The following is a 20,009-nucleotide window of genomic DNA, read 5'->3' on the forward strand; positions in this document are numbered from 1 at the left end:
ACTCTCGTATACATACATATTCATACATGCACTTTCAAAGCACTTTCGCAAGGACTCAGCAGACAACTTTGGCTTAAAACATTCTCAAACACCACAAATTAATTCAAGTTCTATAAGGCATTCCAGCCACTTAATATGTATGTTTCATATTCTGCTACAATCCTGTTCATTATCAGCTTTATTTTTGTACAATTGTATTATTTTCAGGATGTTCAGTGCAAAATCCCAGGTGCATGCTCATGGGTATTAACTGCATTCATCCTCCCCAAAGCTGCAGGATTAACACTAAAAACGTTAAGAGATTTTCCCTTTGCAAGAGAAAAATCACTAAGAGGACAAAATGCAAAAGCTTACAGAATCCTGTCCATCCTTAATTTCTGAACACCATGGAACTGTCATGAAGGCTAGGATCAAAATGATGAAGGCCAGACTAGACTTACACTGCATCCAAATTCATGCAGAACACGTATCTCTTATGTTTTAAATAAATACAAACTCAAAAATTCCTTTAAGAGTGAACAAGTTAATTAGGACATATAAATATATCCAGAACCTACAGCAGAAGACATGTCACTGAACGTTAAAAATGTAAAATGTCAGTGCTTAGAAACAGATTTTTCACAGCTGTCTCCCCATTAACCAGAGAGGGAGAGAGGGACATCTCTGGAGGGTAATTCATGGCTTCTATGGGCTTTTCCCTTTCTAACAAAAAAATTGTGAAGGGCTTCCATAATTAGGCCCCTCTGTTAAGTACTCAAAATCAGGCAGAATTCAATGTTTCAGAGCTTCCATGCAAGACTAATGAGACTTCTGTGTCACTCAGCAGATCAGTGAGGCACAACTCTGCAATGCTGATCATTCATCTCCCTCAGATTATGAAATAAAAATGAATGTGTACTTCTACCCTGGCTGGAAAGTGCACCTCTACAAAATGTTTGGAACACAGCTATGTTCATTTGCCAGCATCTGTAAAAGTCTTTGTAAGTTTACAGTCAGTCAAATCTTTACAGAGATCAAATTTTACCCATTGATGTGGCAACTAAATAACTCCCTACGACTCTTCCAGGTGAAATTGTCTGAAACTCTTTGTGCTTGATCTCTGCTTTGTTCCATTCCTTTAGTTCAAGCAGTATTCAGTGCTATAAGGCACACACACAGCTTGTTGTAATTTCAGTCATTTGGCAAGGTTTGAAAAAGTTACTGAAATGCTGAGATTTTTCACAGCTGAGTTAGAAGCCTAAGAATCCAGTTAAAAAACATGTGAAACTACCAACACCAAAAAAGTCTAAAGCTTTAGAGAACACTGAAGTAGTACATTAGATTTGTAGCCAGAATGCTCCACAGGCAGTCACAGTAGTGTAGGCTACATTTAAGGAGTTTCCACCAAGTAATTAGCTCTGGACCTTAAGGACAGTGGTGCTGAGAGCCCAGAAGATGGATATAAAGGGTTACTGCTCCAACCACATGATCTATGGGATGTAAGACCCTTTACAAATATGCCTTCTTGACTTTCAAGCTTTTGTTTAACTTTTTCCACCTAGAAACAAAATTTTGATACCTTACACCCAAAGTATAAAGGCTTACAGTACACAGCAGGTAACATTCTGCCTGAACATACTTAATCTTCTAGCAAAGTCCAAGAAGAAGCTGTCAGTTGAAAACCTATTGTGAAGACATGCAAGTGAAACCTATCTGCTCATGTCCTTCAAAAGCATTCATGCATACATGTGGTCCTATTTACATAGCAATTGTATCTACAGTCTCTTTTGCATAGTTTATCCCTGTAAGAATATGAAGCATTTCAAAGATTTAACCCATGTTTACAGAGGCAGGAATTCTATCCTCTAAACAGTCTTTACTCCTACCCAATAACTACCTGCATAGTGACTCCTTTTCTATAAATGTACAAATGTCCATGATTTCCACAGGATCAGTGTCCACTTTACAAGAGAACAAACAAACCATCCTGAAAGCAAGCACCGTTTTACAAGCTCCCTCATGCCTGTGCTAAGATCCACAGAGATGTATTTTTACATTACCTACTCCAGCATGTCCACACAATATGCCATTTTACAAGTTTAAAAAAGTCCTAGGAAAAGCCACAGCAATTAAGTTGCATACCCAAGTATTGAAGAGTCAAGGAAAAATGAAGCTGCACACAAACCCATTATTTCAAACAGGCACATGCATTAAAGACACAAAGGGCTGCATAATCTCAGTCATATGCAATATAATGCCACAACAGTGGTAACTTAAGCAACCTAGTTTTCCCCAGAATAACGCAAGAAGCCCGGTGAGCCATCGCAATGCCCAGATGCAGATCAAGCAGCAGCAGGTTGCAGGCAATGGTTCTCCCTACTTTTCTTTGCCCATCTCTTTCAACACAGCAGTTCAGGGAAATTGCATGCAAGAACAAAGGCTTCACCTGAGCTCCTCACTGGAATGAAGTAGCTGCTGAGTACCAGAACTATCTGAGCAAAAGGAAGCAGTGTTTGGCCACTCAAACTGCATTTTCTATTCAAATGATCACCCCCATTCCCTTGGGGCAGGCCATTCAACACCTCAGTCACAATGCAGTGGACCACTGACCCTGCCAAGCATCCTAACACAGCAATTCCTGTGGTAGCACACAGAACTGCCATTCCATGATTTCCTTTGCTGTGTACATCATCCATGAGGAAGACTATGTAGCACTGACTGAAACTATCCCACACAACTAAGTTTAATGAAATCTCCTGCATCCCTTCAGAAATGAAAACTTCTCAAACTCTCTAAAAAAGGTCCAGTGAAAAATGTACCGCAGAAATACCAGCTTATCATTTCCCAAACTAACATATTAGTATTTGAGAAGTTGTAACTAGACAATCTCAAGCAATCTTTACACTACATAAAATTACCTATGAGATATTTAACTTGAACAGGTAACCTTAAATTCAAAATTTCTTGACTGGATTGCAACACAGATATCATTTAAAAAGTAGTAGTCAGTGTTGCCCGTGGGCAGTCTGAGTGAATGCTTTGTGACAAACAGGTGTAATGCAAACTCCACTTATAAGTCTTTATCATTATCTGTTTATCTGGAGATTTCAGATATATATTCATTACTCTGTCAGCTGAAGAGCAGAAATAAAATGGGCAGTTCCTTCAAAAGATGGGATTTCAGGTTTGGTTACCAAAACAATAAAAACAGAGACACTTTCAGATATTCTTTCCTGCCAAGACTACTAAAATAAAAAATTACATAGAATTAGAGGAGGTAATGTAACTCACTGCAAAAATCTTTTGTTTGCTCTGTGCAGATTATTATCAAATCATTCAAACATTCAAAAGGTTCATTACAGAATCAGCCTTAAGTGTGACGATTTCCTTTCAGCTTTTGCTTTCTGCCTATGGGACAAGCTGTGAATCACCCTTTATGATCCCATTTCTGACTTTTTTTTCTTTTAAATACTCAAAGCAAAACCAGGTACAATGTATATAATACACAGTTTAGTTCACTTACCCTATGAATAATTCCAGCGGAATGAAGATGTTTGATACCACACAGCATTTGATAAAGAAGATAGGACATTCGTTCATGGTCTAGCTCCATTTGAATCACTTGGCAGAGATTTGCATCCATGAGCTCCATCACAATATAGCTTATGAAGAAAAACAAAATAAATCAGATAATACCGCCACTTTGTTGCACTTTTTCTCTTGCTCATCCTTTGGCATGAATATTTTGAAAATAAATTCTCAGCTTTAGTTCAAATCAGACTTACACATCTTGAAATTCTTCCAGGGATTTTTGTGGTGTGAACACATTCAGTAGGCCGATTATCTGTCAGAAGGGGGAGAGGAAGTGTAATTGCACCACAGAAATAGCAAAGTTGCAGAGTCAACAATTCAAAACTGGTAACTATTACTCTGATATGAACCTTCTAGTATGCACTGAAGCTCAAGATGCTCAGTGGCTCAACCACGCCTAACAAGCTGTAATAGATACTAATGATTAGTCTTCCCTTCCTCCTACTTTCAATTTGAGAAGACCTGGCAAGATTTTTACTGCATAAGAGGAATAATAAAACCTGATGATGACTCCCTAAGAGATACCACTTTGCCACTGCCACAGGTGAATTAAAAAACCCAAAAGAACATCTCCCAATTGCTAAGAATGGGTGGGATGTGTAGAAACAGGCCAAGATACTAGTCATCAAGAGTCAGGCAGGCTTACAATAGTTTATCATCACACAACTTACACTATTAGGTGAAACTTCCTTCAAAGAATCTGTATAAGCCACTCCTGTCTGAGAAAAGTTGTAAAATTTTTCCAAGAAGCTAAAAGACAGACTAAGTCTTCCAGGACTCCCTCCCTCCCTCCCTAACAGCCATCTTCCTGATGGGGGATTAAGAGGGAAAGTTACAAAGACTGAACACAGCTGCCTTTGAAGGAAGAAAATGGCCACAGAAAATACTAGCCTTCTGTAGTTCAATTCTGATAAATTTATCACTTATTCTTTTCCCAATTCTGTGATCTGGTCTACTGCTCAGCTTCAAAAGCATCACAGTTACGGCTGTCACAACACAAGATTCCAAACTCATTCATGCACCAGGACAAAAAAAATAAAGTATTACAGCCTTTTTCTTTTTCCTCCTATGCGTCTAGCAGCAGCAACAGAGGCAAGGATGCACTTACCAATCATCATCCTCTTATTTTGACGGCAGCATGTAAAATGTGGCAATGTAACACTGGCTCCCTTACTGAGATTGAAGGGGGTAGTTAAAGAGTGGGCAGGTATTAAAACTAGTAAATAACAGCTCTTCTGAAGGATCCTTCTGTACTTATCATGGAGACAAAACCATGCAATTAAAAGCTCCCCTCAAGTCATTTCCTTTTACAAAGAATAACCTTCTAGTTAATCCTTTAACATTTGGAGCAAGACAAGGACACCGCACTCACATTTTTGTGATTAACGCACTTCATAAGAACGAGCTCCCTGTAGGCTCTTTTAGCGTGGGTTTGGTTCTGAAACGGTCGGCTTAACTTCTTGATTGCAACATTCCTTTCAAGGATGGCATCGTAAGCTGCACTGTAATTAAAAATAACATTATTACATCTCTAGTGCCAAGGTCCTTTAAGCTGTGGCAGTTGCAACCTTTTTCAGATACCTTGTACCATGTCTGCAGAAACCTCAAATTTTCAGTGTTACTCAGCTTTAGGGAGTGTAACATAGCAAAGCGTCTCATATGCTGAGTGATTCAAAATTTTAAACTATTTCCAGCTTCAGAGTATTAACACATAACCACCTCTACAAAATGATAATGCAGGATTTCTGCTTCCTCAAGATACTGATTTCTTGCCACGCATTGGCCCCCAAGAACAGACTGCCTAAAAAAGATCCCAAACACTTCAAACACAAAAAGCACATCCATATTACATAAAATCTTCACACTGAAAGAAGGAAAAAGAGAAGAAAAGTAGGTTATACAAAGGCCCCATGCTTTCACTTACGCAGTTGCTTACTATCCTGATCACAGTGAGAGCACCAATGTCAAGACAAAGAAATGTTAAGAAAGCTTTAACATCCAGATATCACTGGCTATAACTTGGCAAAAAGAAAGAGTAACATTTTGATTGCAGACTAATGACAAGATTGTCATATGATTCAGTGACACAGGATGTTTAACTGCTGTAGACTGTAACTTGAGGACAACTCCCTTACATACCACATTTCCATGACAGGAAGGCTCAGCTTGCTTTTCCTGTCAGAGCTAATACAACAGCTCACTACCCTGCAGAGTCAGGAAATATTTATCCGTTACTAAAAAAGTCTCAGCAGGGAAAATATTGTTTTCTTGTCTCTTACCAAAATGGTACTCAAACTGAAGAACATCTGCCAGCAACCAGCAGCATCTACTAAACCCTAAACTCACCACTTCAAAAAGTAGATTGTTTATACAATGTATAGTATGTAGGCTTTAATGATTTTTATTTTTTACCATCAAACCCCTAGGCATTATTGAAGAGCGTCAATATCGAAAAAAAATGGGAACAACAGGTACTGGGGTAACTTTCTTTGGTTTACATTTTCTAGTGTATCTGGAATTCCTCTACCTACTCTCAAGACAAGGAGTATTTTATGAAAGAGCATCCAAGAAGTGGCTAGGAAAGATCACCAACATGGCATTTCTGTACTTGTATTTAAACCTCTGCATCCCCAGTACACATTAGAACATCTACTTAATATTCTTCCAAATCAAGTTGGATCTGGGGGGTTTTTATGTTTTGGTTTTTTTTAACCCCCAAATACAGACCAACAACAAAAACTAAAAAAATTCCCAACCCAAATCACAAGAATTGCAAAATATCTCCTCCAGCACGGGCAAGCTTTAACCACGTGAGCAATCCAGTCCTTCTCAGGGTAAGCAGAGAGATTTAATTACAAAGGCTTCCATTACCACTAGCAGCTACTACAGAATGGCACTACAGTAATTACACAGTCAGTCTTTGGATCTTAGCTCTAGGAAGGGCAATAAATTTGGAAAACGGGCAGTAACATATGACTGGCAATCAGAAGGACAGTGGTAACATCTAAAGCTTTTGCTGACATTTCTGTAGCAACTAAACAAATCAGTCAAATGACTGCCTACATCCTCAGCATATTAAACACATGTGCAAAAAAAATTCAGATCAGTTTTTCTGATGCTGCTACTTAGAGACCAAATAATCTTAACACCAGAAGTTACTCATTTAAAAATAACTCTTTCTACAGTATTGGCCTTCAAGTTTACATTTGCATTAAGCGCACTGTTTTATTATTAGCCCTGCTAAGACACAAACATGAAAGAAAAACCCACCCATACCACACATTCTCTTAGCACTGATCAAGACAAGATCAAGGTAGTACACAGGTTACAGAGAAAAGTGTTTGAGACTATGCTTTTCCCTACCTTTCTTTTCCTTGATGTTTCTGTTGCATTTTTACATACCTGGTTAGCATCTTAATAGTTACAACAAATCAGAAAATCTGTAAGTTCCTGTGCTATTCACATCCTTCTCTCAAACACTCAAAAAAACTTGCAAAGCTCAAACCAACATTTCTCTTTGGGGCAATGTCACTGCACAAGAAACAGTGCCTAAAAGCAGCTAGCTGTCACCAGCTTAAATCCACTGGACACTTTTCAGTCCACAAATAAGAACTCTTATTCAAAGAATTATACTGTCAAGTCACAATTTTCCTAAACTGCATCAGGCATTTACACATTACAATGACAGACATCATCACAAATACTCACTAACTGGGTATTAGGGACTACATAGAATCTGAAACTAAGTGAAACAGACTCCTAACAAAACATTTCAAGCAGTACAATCATATCCAAGCAGCAAATACTATATAGGGTATTTCTCACTTTTGTTTCACTGTAAGCGGTGTGGATTAGGATTAGTTCCTTTACCCAGTTTTTTTTCCTCCGTTAGTATATGAAACTCAGCACAGCTGGCTGAATTTGCAAAGCAGGGCATTGATTCAGAAGCTGGAAAGGACACAGATCAAAAAGCAACAGCAATAGCCCTTGTTAAGGAAAACCAGCCCACAGTTACCACTGCTGTTTTGCCTGTAGGAGGTAGTTCTCCACACCCCTGCTCAGGAATGTACAACACCTAAAGGACTCAAAAAATTTGGTTAAGGAAACTTGAAGGTACCTTTAAATTTTAAAGAAACCTTACCATACTATCCCTTGTGCTCCTGATCCTATTGGTTTCAAATTTTGATAACGTTTCAATACAGTGAAAGTGGAGTCTCCAATTTCAACACTGTAGAAATTGTTGTCACGCTTGCTCCTACTCATGACGGCGACTTAGTTAGTTCACTTCATCCAAATTTTGCTTCTGGCCTATGAAGACATAAAATTTAAAAAACTAAGATTTTACAACTGTATGTAATCTGGCAAAAAGGCAAAATTCCTTTTAAGACACAAAAGCTACTTCCCAAATAAGTCCCACATGCAAATGTAAGTTATTTTTAATGTCTGCAGGAATGCTTTATTTTTAGGACTGTTCCTAAGATTCTAGAAGGACAAAGATGAATTCACCAAAGGTGAACAGAGGTTAGAAAAGAACTTAGGTGAGAATGACAGAAGATCAAAAGGCAGGAAGCTACACGTCATCCAGAGAGCTCCAAGAGTCCTACCACCCCTTCACACATACACATGCACCAAGGGAGCAGGGTTTGGGCCACTCTACAGAGGTCCCATTCAACCTGAATTGTTGCCTGACTCCATAAGTAAAAGAGTGACATAACATGAACAAGTCTTCCAGATACTGCAATCATTAAAATACTCTTGGTCACAACCTCCAGGAATACCAGACACTGATGTGAAAACATAGTCAGTCTAGGCCACTGAAGGAAAACTGGCCTTGTCAGAGATCTCACATACTAGCTCCTATGAATGAAAGTAATAATCACAGAAAGAGAGAACAAGAGTATGAAAAAAGGATGTATAATCCAGCAGTTCCCTCACATTAAAAAAAGACAGGCTTACTGGAGTGAGCCAAAAGGCCTAACTTCTTAGCAATACATGACACTGTCCCCAGGTCTTTCTTCTCTATATCTTTTATCACTACATCTTTGAACTCTGTTGCTTTCTTGACACTCTGTTCACAGATGTATTTGCATGTAGTTTTGGAATAAAAATTACAACAAATAAATAATGGAAAAAAAATCCTAAATTAGGATAAAAGAAAATTTGTTGTGGACAACATGAAATCAGCCCAACAAATTTGTAAAAATCAGAAAACAAAGAGTGACGGCAATAATTCATGTAATCTTACATTTGTTCATCATCAGATGAGAAGAAAAAGGATCTTGAGTTTATCCACTAAAACCACATTAAGATCTAGTGACATTGAACAATGCAGGATTAGCTGGAATAGCTCAGTAATAGAGCTCTGCTGGTTGGTATCAGCATCAAGATAATGAAAGTTTAATACTTCACTGGATAATTCCCCAGGAACAAAAGCAGGAAGGCATGCTCCTCTCCCTCCAGGGTTTCCAGATGAATTTTGAGACCTTTTCATTTAAAGGTCAATATTTCAAATAGCTAAAGCCAAGTGTTTAATTGAATTTGCTTTCAATTTGGTAAACTTCACAGGATCGAAGAGTGAAACAAAGCAAGTATGGTTTAAGAAAAGGATATTGAGAGACAGTATTCTCTTAGAAACAATTCCTTTATATTAACAGATTTTACCTATACACCATACACAGCATTATAATCAAGCAAGTTTTATTGCCTTAATGTTTTGTCAGTTGCTACACATGCAAAACTGTATTATGTGCTTGCCAATACAGACAGAAATGTGCATTTACTAACCATTTTATAATTCCAAAGAGTATTTTAGTAAATAGCATTTAAAGAAACCCTTTTTTATTTTTACTAAGGCAAAAAAAAAAGCTTAATAAAGCTTTAACTCCCTGTATTGGGTTTCCGTGGCCAGGTTTTGGTAGCAAGGGGGCCACAGTGGTGGCTTCTGTTGGAAGCTGCCAGAAGCTTCTCACCCTGTGTCTGGTGGGGCCAATGCCAGGCAGCTCCAGGATGGGCTTCCCACCGCTGGCCAAGGCCAAGCCAACTAGAAACAACAGTAATGCCTCAGTGGTAACAGATTTAAGAAGGGAAAGAAAGTTATTGCACAGATGAATCTTGCAGCAAGGAAGAGCAGAGTTAGAACACATGAACAATGTAGACACCAAGGTCAGTGCAGAAGGATGGGGAGAAGGTGCTCCAGATGCTGGAGCTGAGGTTCCCCTGCAGCTCCAGGTGTAGCCCATGGTGAGGCAGCTGTGCCCCTGCAGCCCATGGAGGACCATCAGGGTGCAGAGACCCACCTGCAGCCTGGGGAGGAGCCAACACTGGAGCAGGTGGATGTGATGAAGGAGGCTGTGACACCACGGGAGGCCCGTGATGGAGCAGAGCCCTGCCAGGGACAAGCAGCCTGCGGGGAGAGAAGCCCATGGTACAGCAGGTTTTCCCTGGTAGGACTTGTCGCCCTGTGGGGGACCCACGCTGGAGCAGCTTGTTTGTGAAGGACTGCACCCTGTGGAGAAGTGACCCATCGGACAGCAGTTTTGTGAAGAACTGTTGCCCATGGGATGGACTCACAGAGTCTCCGAGGTTTGTAGAGGACTGTCTTCCCCTGGGAGGGGCCCCACAGGAATCAGGGGAAAGACTCCACTCCCTGACAGTGGCAGAAACAACCTGTGCTGGACTGACCCTCATTCTCCATCTCTCTGTGCTGCTGGAGCAGAAAAGGTAGAACTTGGAAGGAAGGAGGGGTAGGAGAAAGGTTATTTTACTTCTCACTCTTTTGCTCTGATCCGGTCAGTAATAAACCCAATATCCCCACTATGAGTCTGTTTTGTCCCTGATGGTGATCAGTAAGTGTCCTCTCCCAGCTCTTAACTCATGAATCCTTCATTGTATTTCCTCTCCTCTGTCCAGTTGCAGAGAGGAAGGAGAGAGAGACGTTAGTGGATAGCTGGCATCCAGACAGGGTCAACACAGTACTCTCCCTTCTGAATATATAAGCTTTGCAGTCACCTAGGTACTGCCTAGAACCGTTTTGTTTTTCTGCTACAAAGATATATGAAAAAAAAACCCAAATCCACTTGTACACCAAGTCTAAGCTTCATAACTGAAAGGCCCACACTCTGGGCTATTAGAGTACCTCTGGTGATACAAAAAAAAAATTAAGTTTGTAACAACATTTGGTATCTAAAATACATCTTTCACTTTAGAGTCAGGCCTCTTAGAACTTACAAAACAAAACCAAAATCAAACAAAAAACCCAGTTAGTAAAGAATAAAGAAAACAATGGAAAAAACGTAACCTACTACAAAAGCACTATCAGATTACGGTTTAAAAGGCTTTCCCTGCTACTGGACTCTTTAAAACACTGTTAAAAACATGCCATACATTGCATCTGCATACTGAAGAGCCAACAATGCACTGTATCTTTCTACTGACAGCTGAAAACCCTGTTTTCTAGTTGCTGATGTAGCTATTAAACTCTTTCCAAAATAAATCACTAGAAAGTTTCAGAGTGCTTCCCCCTTTACTCACAAAATTTGTTAGGTAACTCTTCCTTATAAAAGGTGTTCTTAAAATATCTGTGGGTACTCTGTAAGAGACATCATCTACCTGGACCCTTTCTCAGGCAACTGAGTCCTCCCACTACCATGACCCAACACCACCCGTGCAAGACTGTGAACATTTAAGGTTTCACAGACCTCTGTCTACCAATACTTTCAAGTCCTAGAGAATGAGTGAAGAGCAAGACCAGGGAGATAAGTTTTGCAGTGCAAAGATTGCTTTTGCAGGAACTGTTTAGAGGAGGAAGCAAGTAAAAACACACAGCAAAACCAAACATCCTCTGCACTATTTCAGGGAAGGGACTGCTTTCTGAAACAAAACAGGTGTTTAGAGAACTCCTGAGAAACTTCAAGTCAGGGTGTAATGCACTAGTAATAGCAATCAAAACAAAGAAAACCCGATACTAGATAAAAGTGGAAAGTTTTTGTACTTCGATACACGTTTGTGTGCAGTAGTCCTGGAGCACCCCTCCAAGTATGAAAACTCTACATCAAGTTACAGCAGTGCAACCAGAATTGTAGTAATTGGTTCCTTTACCATTATCCATGAAGATTGTTCCCATAAGCTTCACATGAGATTGAAAAGTACACTTGTAATAATGGCTAAAGCAGAGAAAGAATCCAAAGAACGCCAGACCAACAGACTGAATAGAAAAATGGCATCAGTTAAACAGTGATCACAAGAGAATAGCAAAAAATTAAGGAAGGAGAGGTATCCCAAACTAAGGAAGGAGGAGTATCTCCACTTGCATCTAAATTACCATTCTTCAATGTGGTGTTCATCAAAAATCATCACTCTGTACTGTGACAGCAAGAGATACAGTCCCTCTCTTCATTTTAAATGCATGGTCTCCAAGCATAAAATGGACTTACTCAGCTTCGGAAGAAGTGGAGTAAACTCTCAAAAAAGCCATTTCTTGCACATTTTGTGTGGTGAGAGATTGTGGGATGTAAATAAGCTACTTGGACATAACGCGCTCAGATCAGCATAGACAGAGGTCTTACAAAATATGTCCATTACAGCTTCCTCAGACTGACCCAGCCCTGACACCCATCTCCTCTGCATCCCTCCACTCAATGTCTCATAACTTCACAGTTTTGTCAATCAGCCTTTACAATGTAAGCCTCTCATTTTATAACCAGGTTTACTTCCACTCACTGCTTTGCTCCCAATCAGCTGTTGTGCTCCCTGTCTCTTCATCTCACATGAAAGCATCAAAAATGTCTCCTATTGCCCAGCTCTGCAAACACAGCTCACAGAAAAAAGCCAGAGACTTAATTTTTTCCTGTTAATTTACTGTTGACTAGACTCATGAAGATCCATGACACCAAAAATCTTAGTCTTTAAATATTAAAGCAAGTCTAAATTCAGAAAATGTCAGACTTTTAAGATGCTTAAACAATGCAGGCTTGCAATGTCTTTCATTAAAACGTGATTAAGCTGTATCAGATAAAGTCGTCTGCCTGAAATTTGACATTTTATTCCATTTTCTAGCACTTTTGCAGAAGCACATATGGAAAAAGAGGCAGGATGCAGACTCCAGATTTCTATTATTAACAAGGAAACTAATAATACATTTGTCCCATTAACTGTCAACTTGCTGGAATGCTGTCAACTGTCAGCAGGGGAATAATCCCACTGAAAACTTTCATTTCCTCTCACACACCAACCATTGTGCCTTTCCTTGTACTGTGCCTGAGCAAATTTCGATACATGGCAACCTTTCACTGGCAGCCTACAATTAGTCAAGATGAGGGTATTTCAAAAGTGAACTCTAAGATAGTACTTTGTGTTTTGTCATATTAATTTACTAATTCTTCCGATTGCCATAAGTACTATTTACCCAAGGAAGCATAACAAAAACATAGGAATTGAAAGTAACACTATATCCATACAGTGAAATCCCCTAGGGGATCTGCAAGCTGCACGTAAGTTTTATTCTAAATTTGCTATCAGCAATAGAATTCAATAGTCCTGAAGGAGACTTCAGATGGTCAACAATTTGCACTCATCACTTCTCCACGTTCTGATACTGTTGTAAAAGGATAAACAGGGATACCTTGAACATGTAGCTCCATGAAAATGCAAGCAGCATGTACCTATGACAGTATCATGGCTAACCTTAAGAGGTATGGACATTTATAAAAATATTTCATTGTCACCTCCACCTCCTCCACAAGTGAATAATATTAACAATGAAGACTGACCAAAATTCTTTCCATAGCTTTAAATAAAGCATATTTAAAACAGTAATAAACCATGTACAGCAATGTTCATACTCATATGCAAACATCTGCCATTTACATCTGCTTAAAGAAAGGCATGTCTCAACAAGACTGTTCTAAATAAACTTGCTGACTTCAAAATATCTGGAAAATAACACTGCTGTATTTCAATACTAAATTTTGTCTCTAATAAAAAATGCATTCAACTTATTAATGAAGATACAGGACAATGAATGGACAGTATACATTAAAGTGGTTTTCCAGTTCAGCTTAAATACATTGGAGGGACAGACAGTTTGGGAACGGAAACATGGAGTGGGAAAGAGAGGAACTAATTCTCTGTTCATTCTGCTTTCAGTTTAAAAGCCCTACTGCATATGCATTAAAAACCTTAGAAATGGCTGAGCCTTAGGCATACATAAAAAAGCCCAAAACTCACAATGCAAAACTATATAAGCAATAAGAATATATTTGGTAATCTTGTCTCAGCAGAGTGTATAAATTCATTTCTTCAGAAGGCAGAGATGGCTTGATGGTCATTCCAGACCCTGATTCATTTAATGCTTTCTACACCTAGGATACCACTGGTCAGTGCTCTAAAGGGCCCTCCACAGTACCAGACCTTCAACTCTAAACTGCACATGACCTTAGCAGGTTGGAACCAGAGCTGGCACCAGCGTGGCTCAGTCAAGGTTTACTCTGTGTGGAACTTGTGGTACAGAGCAGTTATCATCCCTGTCCAAAATGTGTCACTATGGCTGGATTTGAGCAATCTCATGTTTAGCAATTAAAATCAATCCAGGCTCATCTGCATCAGGACCCCAAGAAGTTTAACTGAAACAGCAGGCAATTAAAAACTTGCTCAGCTCATGGGCCCAAAGTGTTATGCACCTGAGTTAACCACAGTTAAGTTTATGTATCCACAATTAGAATTTAATTAGAAAAACCATGTGCTTTCCACTAGATACCTGAGTATTCACCTTCTGTGCAGTGCATGCTTTTTTGGCTATCACAGCCACCAGCCTTCACATCAACCAGATTCCAAGGCTATGCTTTTTAAACTAGAGATCACTTTAAAAACAACACACAGTTACATACAAGGTCACTTTGCTTCTGCAGTAACCTGAACGGGTGCACTCCAGGCACACAGAGAACAGCAATGGAACAGGTTTTGTGAAAGAAGGGATCTCTGTTTAAATAAGAGCACAAAATATTTTACTAGCTCTTCTTCATCTTCCCCTCACTAGACAGTAACAATGAACAGGAAAGCTTCAAAGGCGGCACTAAAAGCCAACAAAAAGGACACATTTGAGAGACATCTCTTCTGTTCAGACAAAGCAATGGAACCAAAGAGAAAATTTTCCCACTAGGGACGTGAAAATAGAATAGGCCAGAATATTGTCAATTTAAAAGGGTGGAGAAACATTGGCTCTGTACAACTAAGCCTCTTGACTGTTTTTAATTGTTGGTTTATATCTTCACTAGACAACATGATATGAAAATCCAGGATTCATTTCATGCTGCAGTGCAGAACACCTTGCTCTAAATATCCTTTTATATAACAAATTACACGTATTCAGGTTATTCCTACTGCAATGAAGAAGTACAGCAGAGAAGATATTTTAATAACTCAGTGCTTTGCTATGCAAAATATAAGAAATGAGAAAAACCATAGGTGGAAACAACCACCATTAACTACAAGTAGTGCATGAAATCACCTGGGTTTCAATTCATGGTTTCTAAAGCAATGCTTTTCTAAGAGCAAGCATAAGTGGGCTTAGTCTTAGAAGAAACTTAGGATGCTACGCCAGAAAACAGCCTCTTGGGAAAGACACATCTTGGGTACAACACAAACACCAAAACAGAAATCCGTCTACACATGCTGAAGACTGTGGCCTCCTGGGGAAAACTGTTCTACAATAAAAGGAGATTACTACAGTAGACGCTCAGAAGTAGGACTGACAAAAGATGAAGATCGTAACAGTTAAAAGAGATACAGAAATGGAAAAAGGCAATTTTAAAATAAAACAGTTGCATATATTAACACATTAATTAGTAATATAATCAATATAGCATAATGACATAAGTTACATATCAAAGATAATTCAGTAACACCATTTAGAAAGCATCTAACAGAAAACGAATATACCACAGGAATCTGTGGCTGACCCAGAAAGAGACAACAGTACTTCAAGTACATGCTAGATTGCTACTGAATGCAAACCAAGTGCACAGTGTATATAAAGTTCTTGTATTAATGAATCTTATTTCTTTGTGAAAACACAGTTCACATATAGCTGATTTGTATGTATCATGTGTTTGTGAATGCTTGTCTAATTTTCAACTGTCATGTTTAAAGGCTCCTGGATATCTGCTAAATGGATAGTGCAAACACAGCCTCGTTTTCAGATAGGCATTAAAAACAACGTTTCAAAGGTTCAAATGTAGGAAATGAAAGAATTCCATTTCTTAAAGCTAACTTGGTAACTCATTCAGTTAAACACAGTTTTTATAACATTTTCTTTCTTCATACTGCCCTTGAAACTGAACGTATATTTTGCAGTACTTTCAGCTCTGTTAAAGCTAATGCAGATACAGAATTTGGGAAAAGGAGTTAACATTAGCTGGCTGAAAACTGCAGCAAGATATTATTAAACCACTACAAATGCCAAAGATGTCTGAAAAACCTAAAGCTTATTCTCACTGTTGACTACAAGATTTGCATGGCTTTCAAATTACACTTTCACAGATCAGATGGTTTTAAGCTGAACGATTTCCATACAATTGCCTGAACTTCTACTGACACTGATACGTGTTTAACGAGGCTTCTGGCTCACGTGTAACAGGCATGGAAGTGCCTTGCACCTCATCAAATGTGTGCCTGCATTATAGGAGTCCTCTGCCTGGCTTACACCACTCCCTGGAGATATGGCAGAGCAGAAATTGTAAGTCTGTAGCCTGATCTCAGGAGCTATTTTCTACTTGCAAGTACTAAACAAAACCACAAATACAATGGGATGATTCTTGCATAGCTCAGGTCTCAAGCACAGTGCAGGTACATTTCTTAAAACATCAATACATTTTAACTTCTCTTCTGCTTACCAAAGAAGTCAAACTTCACTAGTTACAGATTCAGTAAAGAAAGTAAAGGTGGACACCAGACCTCAGTGTTCATCCTAGAAAAGAAGTACTGAGACAGGGGAAACCTGCAAACCCACAACAAGGGCACATTTACATTTCTATGTTATGACTGTTTTCAAGTTCAAACAGAAAATGGTAAGTCACCTCAATTTGTTTGAAGACAGAAAATTTAATACCATTTAATTTTTTTAAACTTTAGGACTGTTACATTTTCTTTTTTAATAGCTGTTTTTATATGGAGTATTCAAAGCCAATTACTTGATTTCCTAGAGTCTGCTGAATGTTTATGAATAAACAGATGGCTTTCTCCACCAAGGATAATTTCAGAAAAGACGACAGGTATAGAAAAATAAATTTGGTTTTAAAACAAAAAACTTTTGAGTACGCAATAGCAAATCAAGCTTAAGAAAATGTAATATAGGCTGTTTGAATCACGTAACTACTTCATGGGTTCAAACAACATAATTGCAGACTGATAATCTCTTGGAAAGATGTAGAGCCCTCTCTGTTAAACTAACTGTTCTCAGTATAAAGGAAACAACTATGCAGAGTCCTAAATTAATAAAAAATTAACAAAACCCATTAATACTAATGCAACCTTTCCAGTGATTTAATGTTGTATTTTACAGGTTCATACAGTGACTAACTACATGTCCCAGCTGGATCACATGATGACTTTTTCTAGTCATCTAGGAAACTAGACAGAGTTTTCTTCATACATATATATTTATTTACCTGCCACCTCATCTTATTAAAACAGCTACTGTAATTTGAGAAGTCTCCTAAAAAGGGGAGGATATACAGGGAAATAAACTACCCCATTCTCCACTCTAGCTGTCCTTTCTTGGCCAGTATTCACCTTATTACAGTTTACATAAAAGATCAATTCCAATGAACTGAACTTAATTATGTGTTCCAAAAATCACCTGGAGACCCATCAGTAACAAGGAGGTGCCTACCACTTAAACAGCACAGGTTCACAGAGGAGCACTGGCATTTCACACTGAATTCCAGCCCAAGCCTACCCAGTGATCCCTCCCCCATCTATGAAAAAGTACAATAAATTAAAAAAATTAAAATGAACATTAGCTTCACTATTAAATACAAAATAATCCCTATATAGGATGATTAGGAGCACAAGAGACTCTAAGCAAAGGATGAAGCACATTTTCCCTTTGAGAAGGAAGATCAACAAGTTACATTGCTTGGAAAAGAATATTTACGTAAAAATGGTTTTGTAATCCACTTGTAAAACATCCAAAAATCAGCTTCTTTTTCTAAGTTATTAACTTGGCAAATAAAAAGTCTATACTTCTTTCTTCATCAGTTATCAATACGAGTTCCTTCAGAAAAATCTAAAATTCTGCTGAATTCAAGACTTCATCTTGCCTACAGAAGACCATTCCAATGACCCACCAGCATTTCCTGAAAAGAGGCACTCACAAAACAAGCCTGATAACCTGATTTTAATCTTCACAACTGATGCCCTTCCCCAAATACCAGCTCTGGGTGGAACAAACAAGTAATCCTATTACCTTACATACAGGGAGCTTTCTTGCAACCATCATCTCCAGATATAAGAAGCATAAAGTGCCTCAAGAATCATAAGGTATCTAAGAGTTTTTATCCAGATTAGTAGTGACTGAAGAGATTTTCCAGAACCTAAGTCAAAGCAGAAATAAATATTTAAACTTTACCAAGGATATCATGAAGACAAAAACAACCACAAAGCAGAGCCTGAATCAGTGGAGGAAGATTTGGGTGGTTTTTTTACCCCATCTGTAAAATGCAGAGTGAGAATGATGTAGGAGACCAGTATCCAAGTGCACTGAGCATGAACTCATGCTCTAGGCAGACACCAGGACTGTCTCCAGAGCTGCTGACAAATGCTAGCCAACATCTCAAAAATTATTCAGCCGACATCCAGGCTCAGTCCTCTATTTTTCCCTCTTGCACACAGTAGAATTTGAAGGGTAGGAAAGGGGAAAAATTCTTCATAGAAAAACAACACACGATTTTTTAAATTAAATTACATTTAGCAAACTCCCTGCATTTTAAATCTCTTCCAGCCTAATATTTACTTATTTTATAAACTGGAATGGAAGGGGGCAGAATGTGGCCATGCAGTTTCACACCTACGGAAAGCTTACAGAGACAGATTAGAAGTCACTAAAAGAAAAAAAATTTATAAAAAATAAATAAGGACAGTAAATGCATAATTAATTTTTCATCTTAATTAAACTGACCTGCTCCTTCTTCCAGTTACTTCAACCAGTGAATGACCCCACACAAGGGCCATGACAGCAGCTGCAGCTCCTGAGCCTGATCTACAAGCACCACTGGCACTGGGAGCTTCCTTGTTTGCTTTGAAGGGAGGGGATGGTGAGGAGAATTAATACTGGTAGCCAGGCAAGAATCTCTCCAGGGAAGAGGAACATACCTATTTCCTAAGCTGAGCTTTCAGTAGCAGCTGCCGGCAAATGCAGCCCCTTGAATTTTCCCTTTTTGTATTGCTACTCATCCCCTCTTGAAAAATGCAATTTCATCAAGGCTGAGGACAGACACAATCTGTGGTGTCACTGAACCCAGGACATGGTAGGGATTATATTTGCAGGGTGAGTCATACAGGCAGGAATCTGAAGCTGGCATGCTCTCTGGCACTGCTCCTGTCAGACCTACCTGATCAATACCATAGCACCTGAGCCAAAAGCAGATGTTTCCACTAAACAGTGGAAACCTCCCACTAACTGGTGTTGAAACCACAGTGAAAGGTTAATAACAAAACCAGGTATGAGCCCAAACAGCTCATTTTCAATACTGTTTTATGTACCAGTGCTGGAATTCCCTACATGAAATTATGTTCAAATACTAGGCAGCCTGAAACAGCAGTCACAGGTTGCAGTCACCAGTGCCAAAACATTTACAGCTGAATCTGGAACCAGGGAAACTTGGAGAAAGTAGTTTTGTATTAGACAACCAGAACTTGAGCTTTTCTGCTTCCATGTGTCAAGTAACTTCACCAGTCTGATATAATGCCAGATCAAAGTAACTAATGATTCAGAGGCTGTTTAACAGTGAGGAAAGACCTAGGGCTGGCAGCAGTAAAATTAACACTGTAACTAGCAGAATGCTGATACTGGCATTTGTCTATAAACAGGTAGTGTGAGATTACATGTAAACACAAACACAATTCCTGTTGCTGAGCATTGCTCCAGCCAAACCATTTCCCAGCTCTGCTGGGTCAACTGGCACGGACAAAACCGCCACAGCACCAACAGCAAATTCACACACTGCTCCCCCCATGGAGTACAACACATGCACTTCACATCACACAGAAGCTCAAAACATGAATTTATGCAAACCAAGTACCAAATACCAGTATTTTCTAGTCCTGAGTCCTGAACCGGGGTCAGCAGCACCAACTCCAAATGCTGAAACTTTTGAGTATCCTCTATATTAAAATCAGTATTAATCTGCTATTTACATTTTTAAAGAGAATTCTCATACTGTGAA

General features: G+C 38.9%; 1 protein-coding gene across 6 annotated transcripts in view; it reads right to left on the reverse strand.

Moving 5' to 3' along the window:
- MAPK8 (mitogen-activated protein kinase 8) overlaps positions 1-20,009 on the reverse strand; it is a 48,447-nt gene that overhangs the window by 17,177 nt on the left and 11,261 nt on the right. For 5 of the 6 annotated variants that reach the window (XM_071563202.1, XM_071563206.1, XM_071563204.1 and 2 more), the window contains exons 2-5: positions 7,712-7,878; positions 4,943-5,072; positions 3,765-3,823; positions 3,503-3,641 (exon numbers count right to left, since the gene is read on the reverse strand). In XM_071563202.1, coding sequence (XP_071419303.1) covers positions 3,503-3,641; positions 3,765-3,823; positions 4,943-5,072; positions 7,712-7,833 — 450 coding nt within the window. In that variant the 5' untranslated portion in view covers positions 7,834-7,878. Of the gene's footprint in view, positions 1-3,502; positions 3,642-3,764; positions 3,824-4,942; positions 5,073-7,711; positions 7,879-18,031; positions 18,094-20,009 lie in introns of those variants that run through there. The other variant, XM_071563205.1, reaches the window with a different exon arrangement.

This window comes from Pithys albifrons, chromosome 9 (genome assembly GCF_047495875.1).
Source record: "Pithys albifrons albifrons isolate INPA30051 chromosome 9, PitAlb_v1, whole genome shotgun sequence".
Classification (NCBI taxonomy): Eukaryota; Metazoa; Chordata; class Aves; order Passeriformes; family Thamnophilidae; genus Pithys; species Pithys albifrons.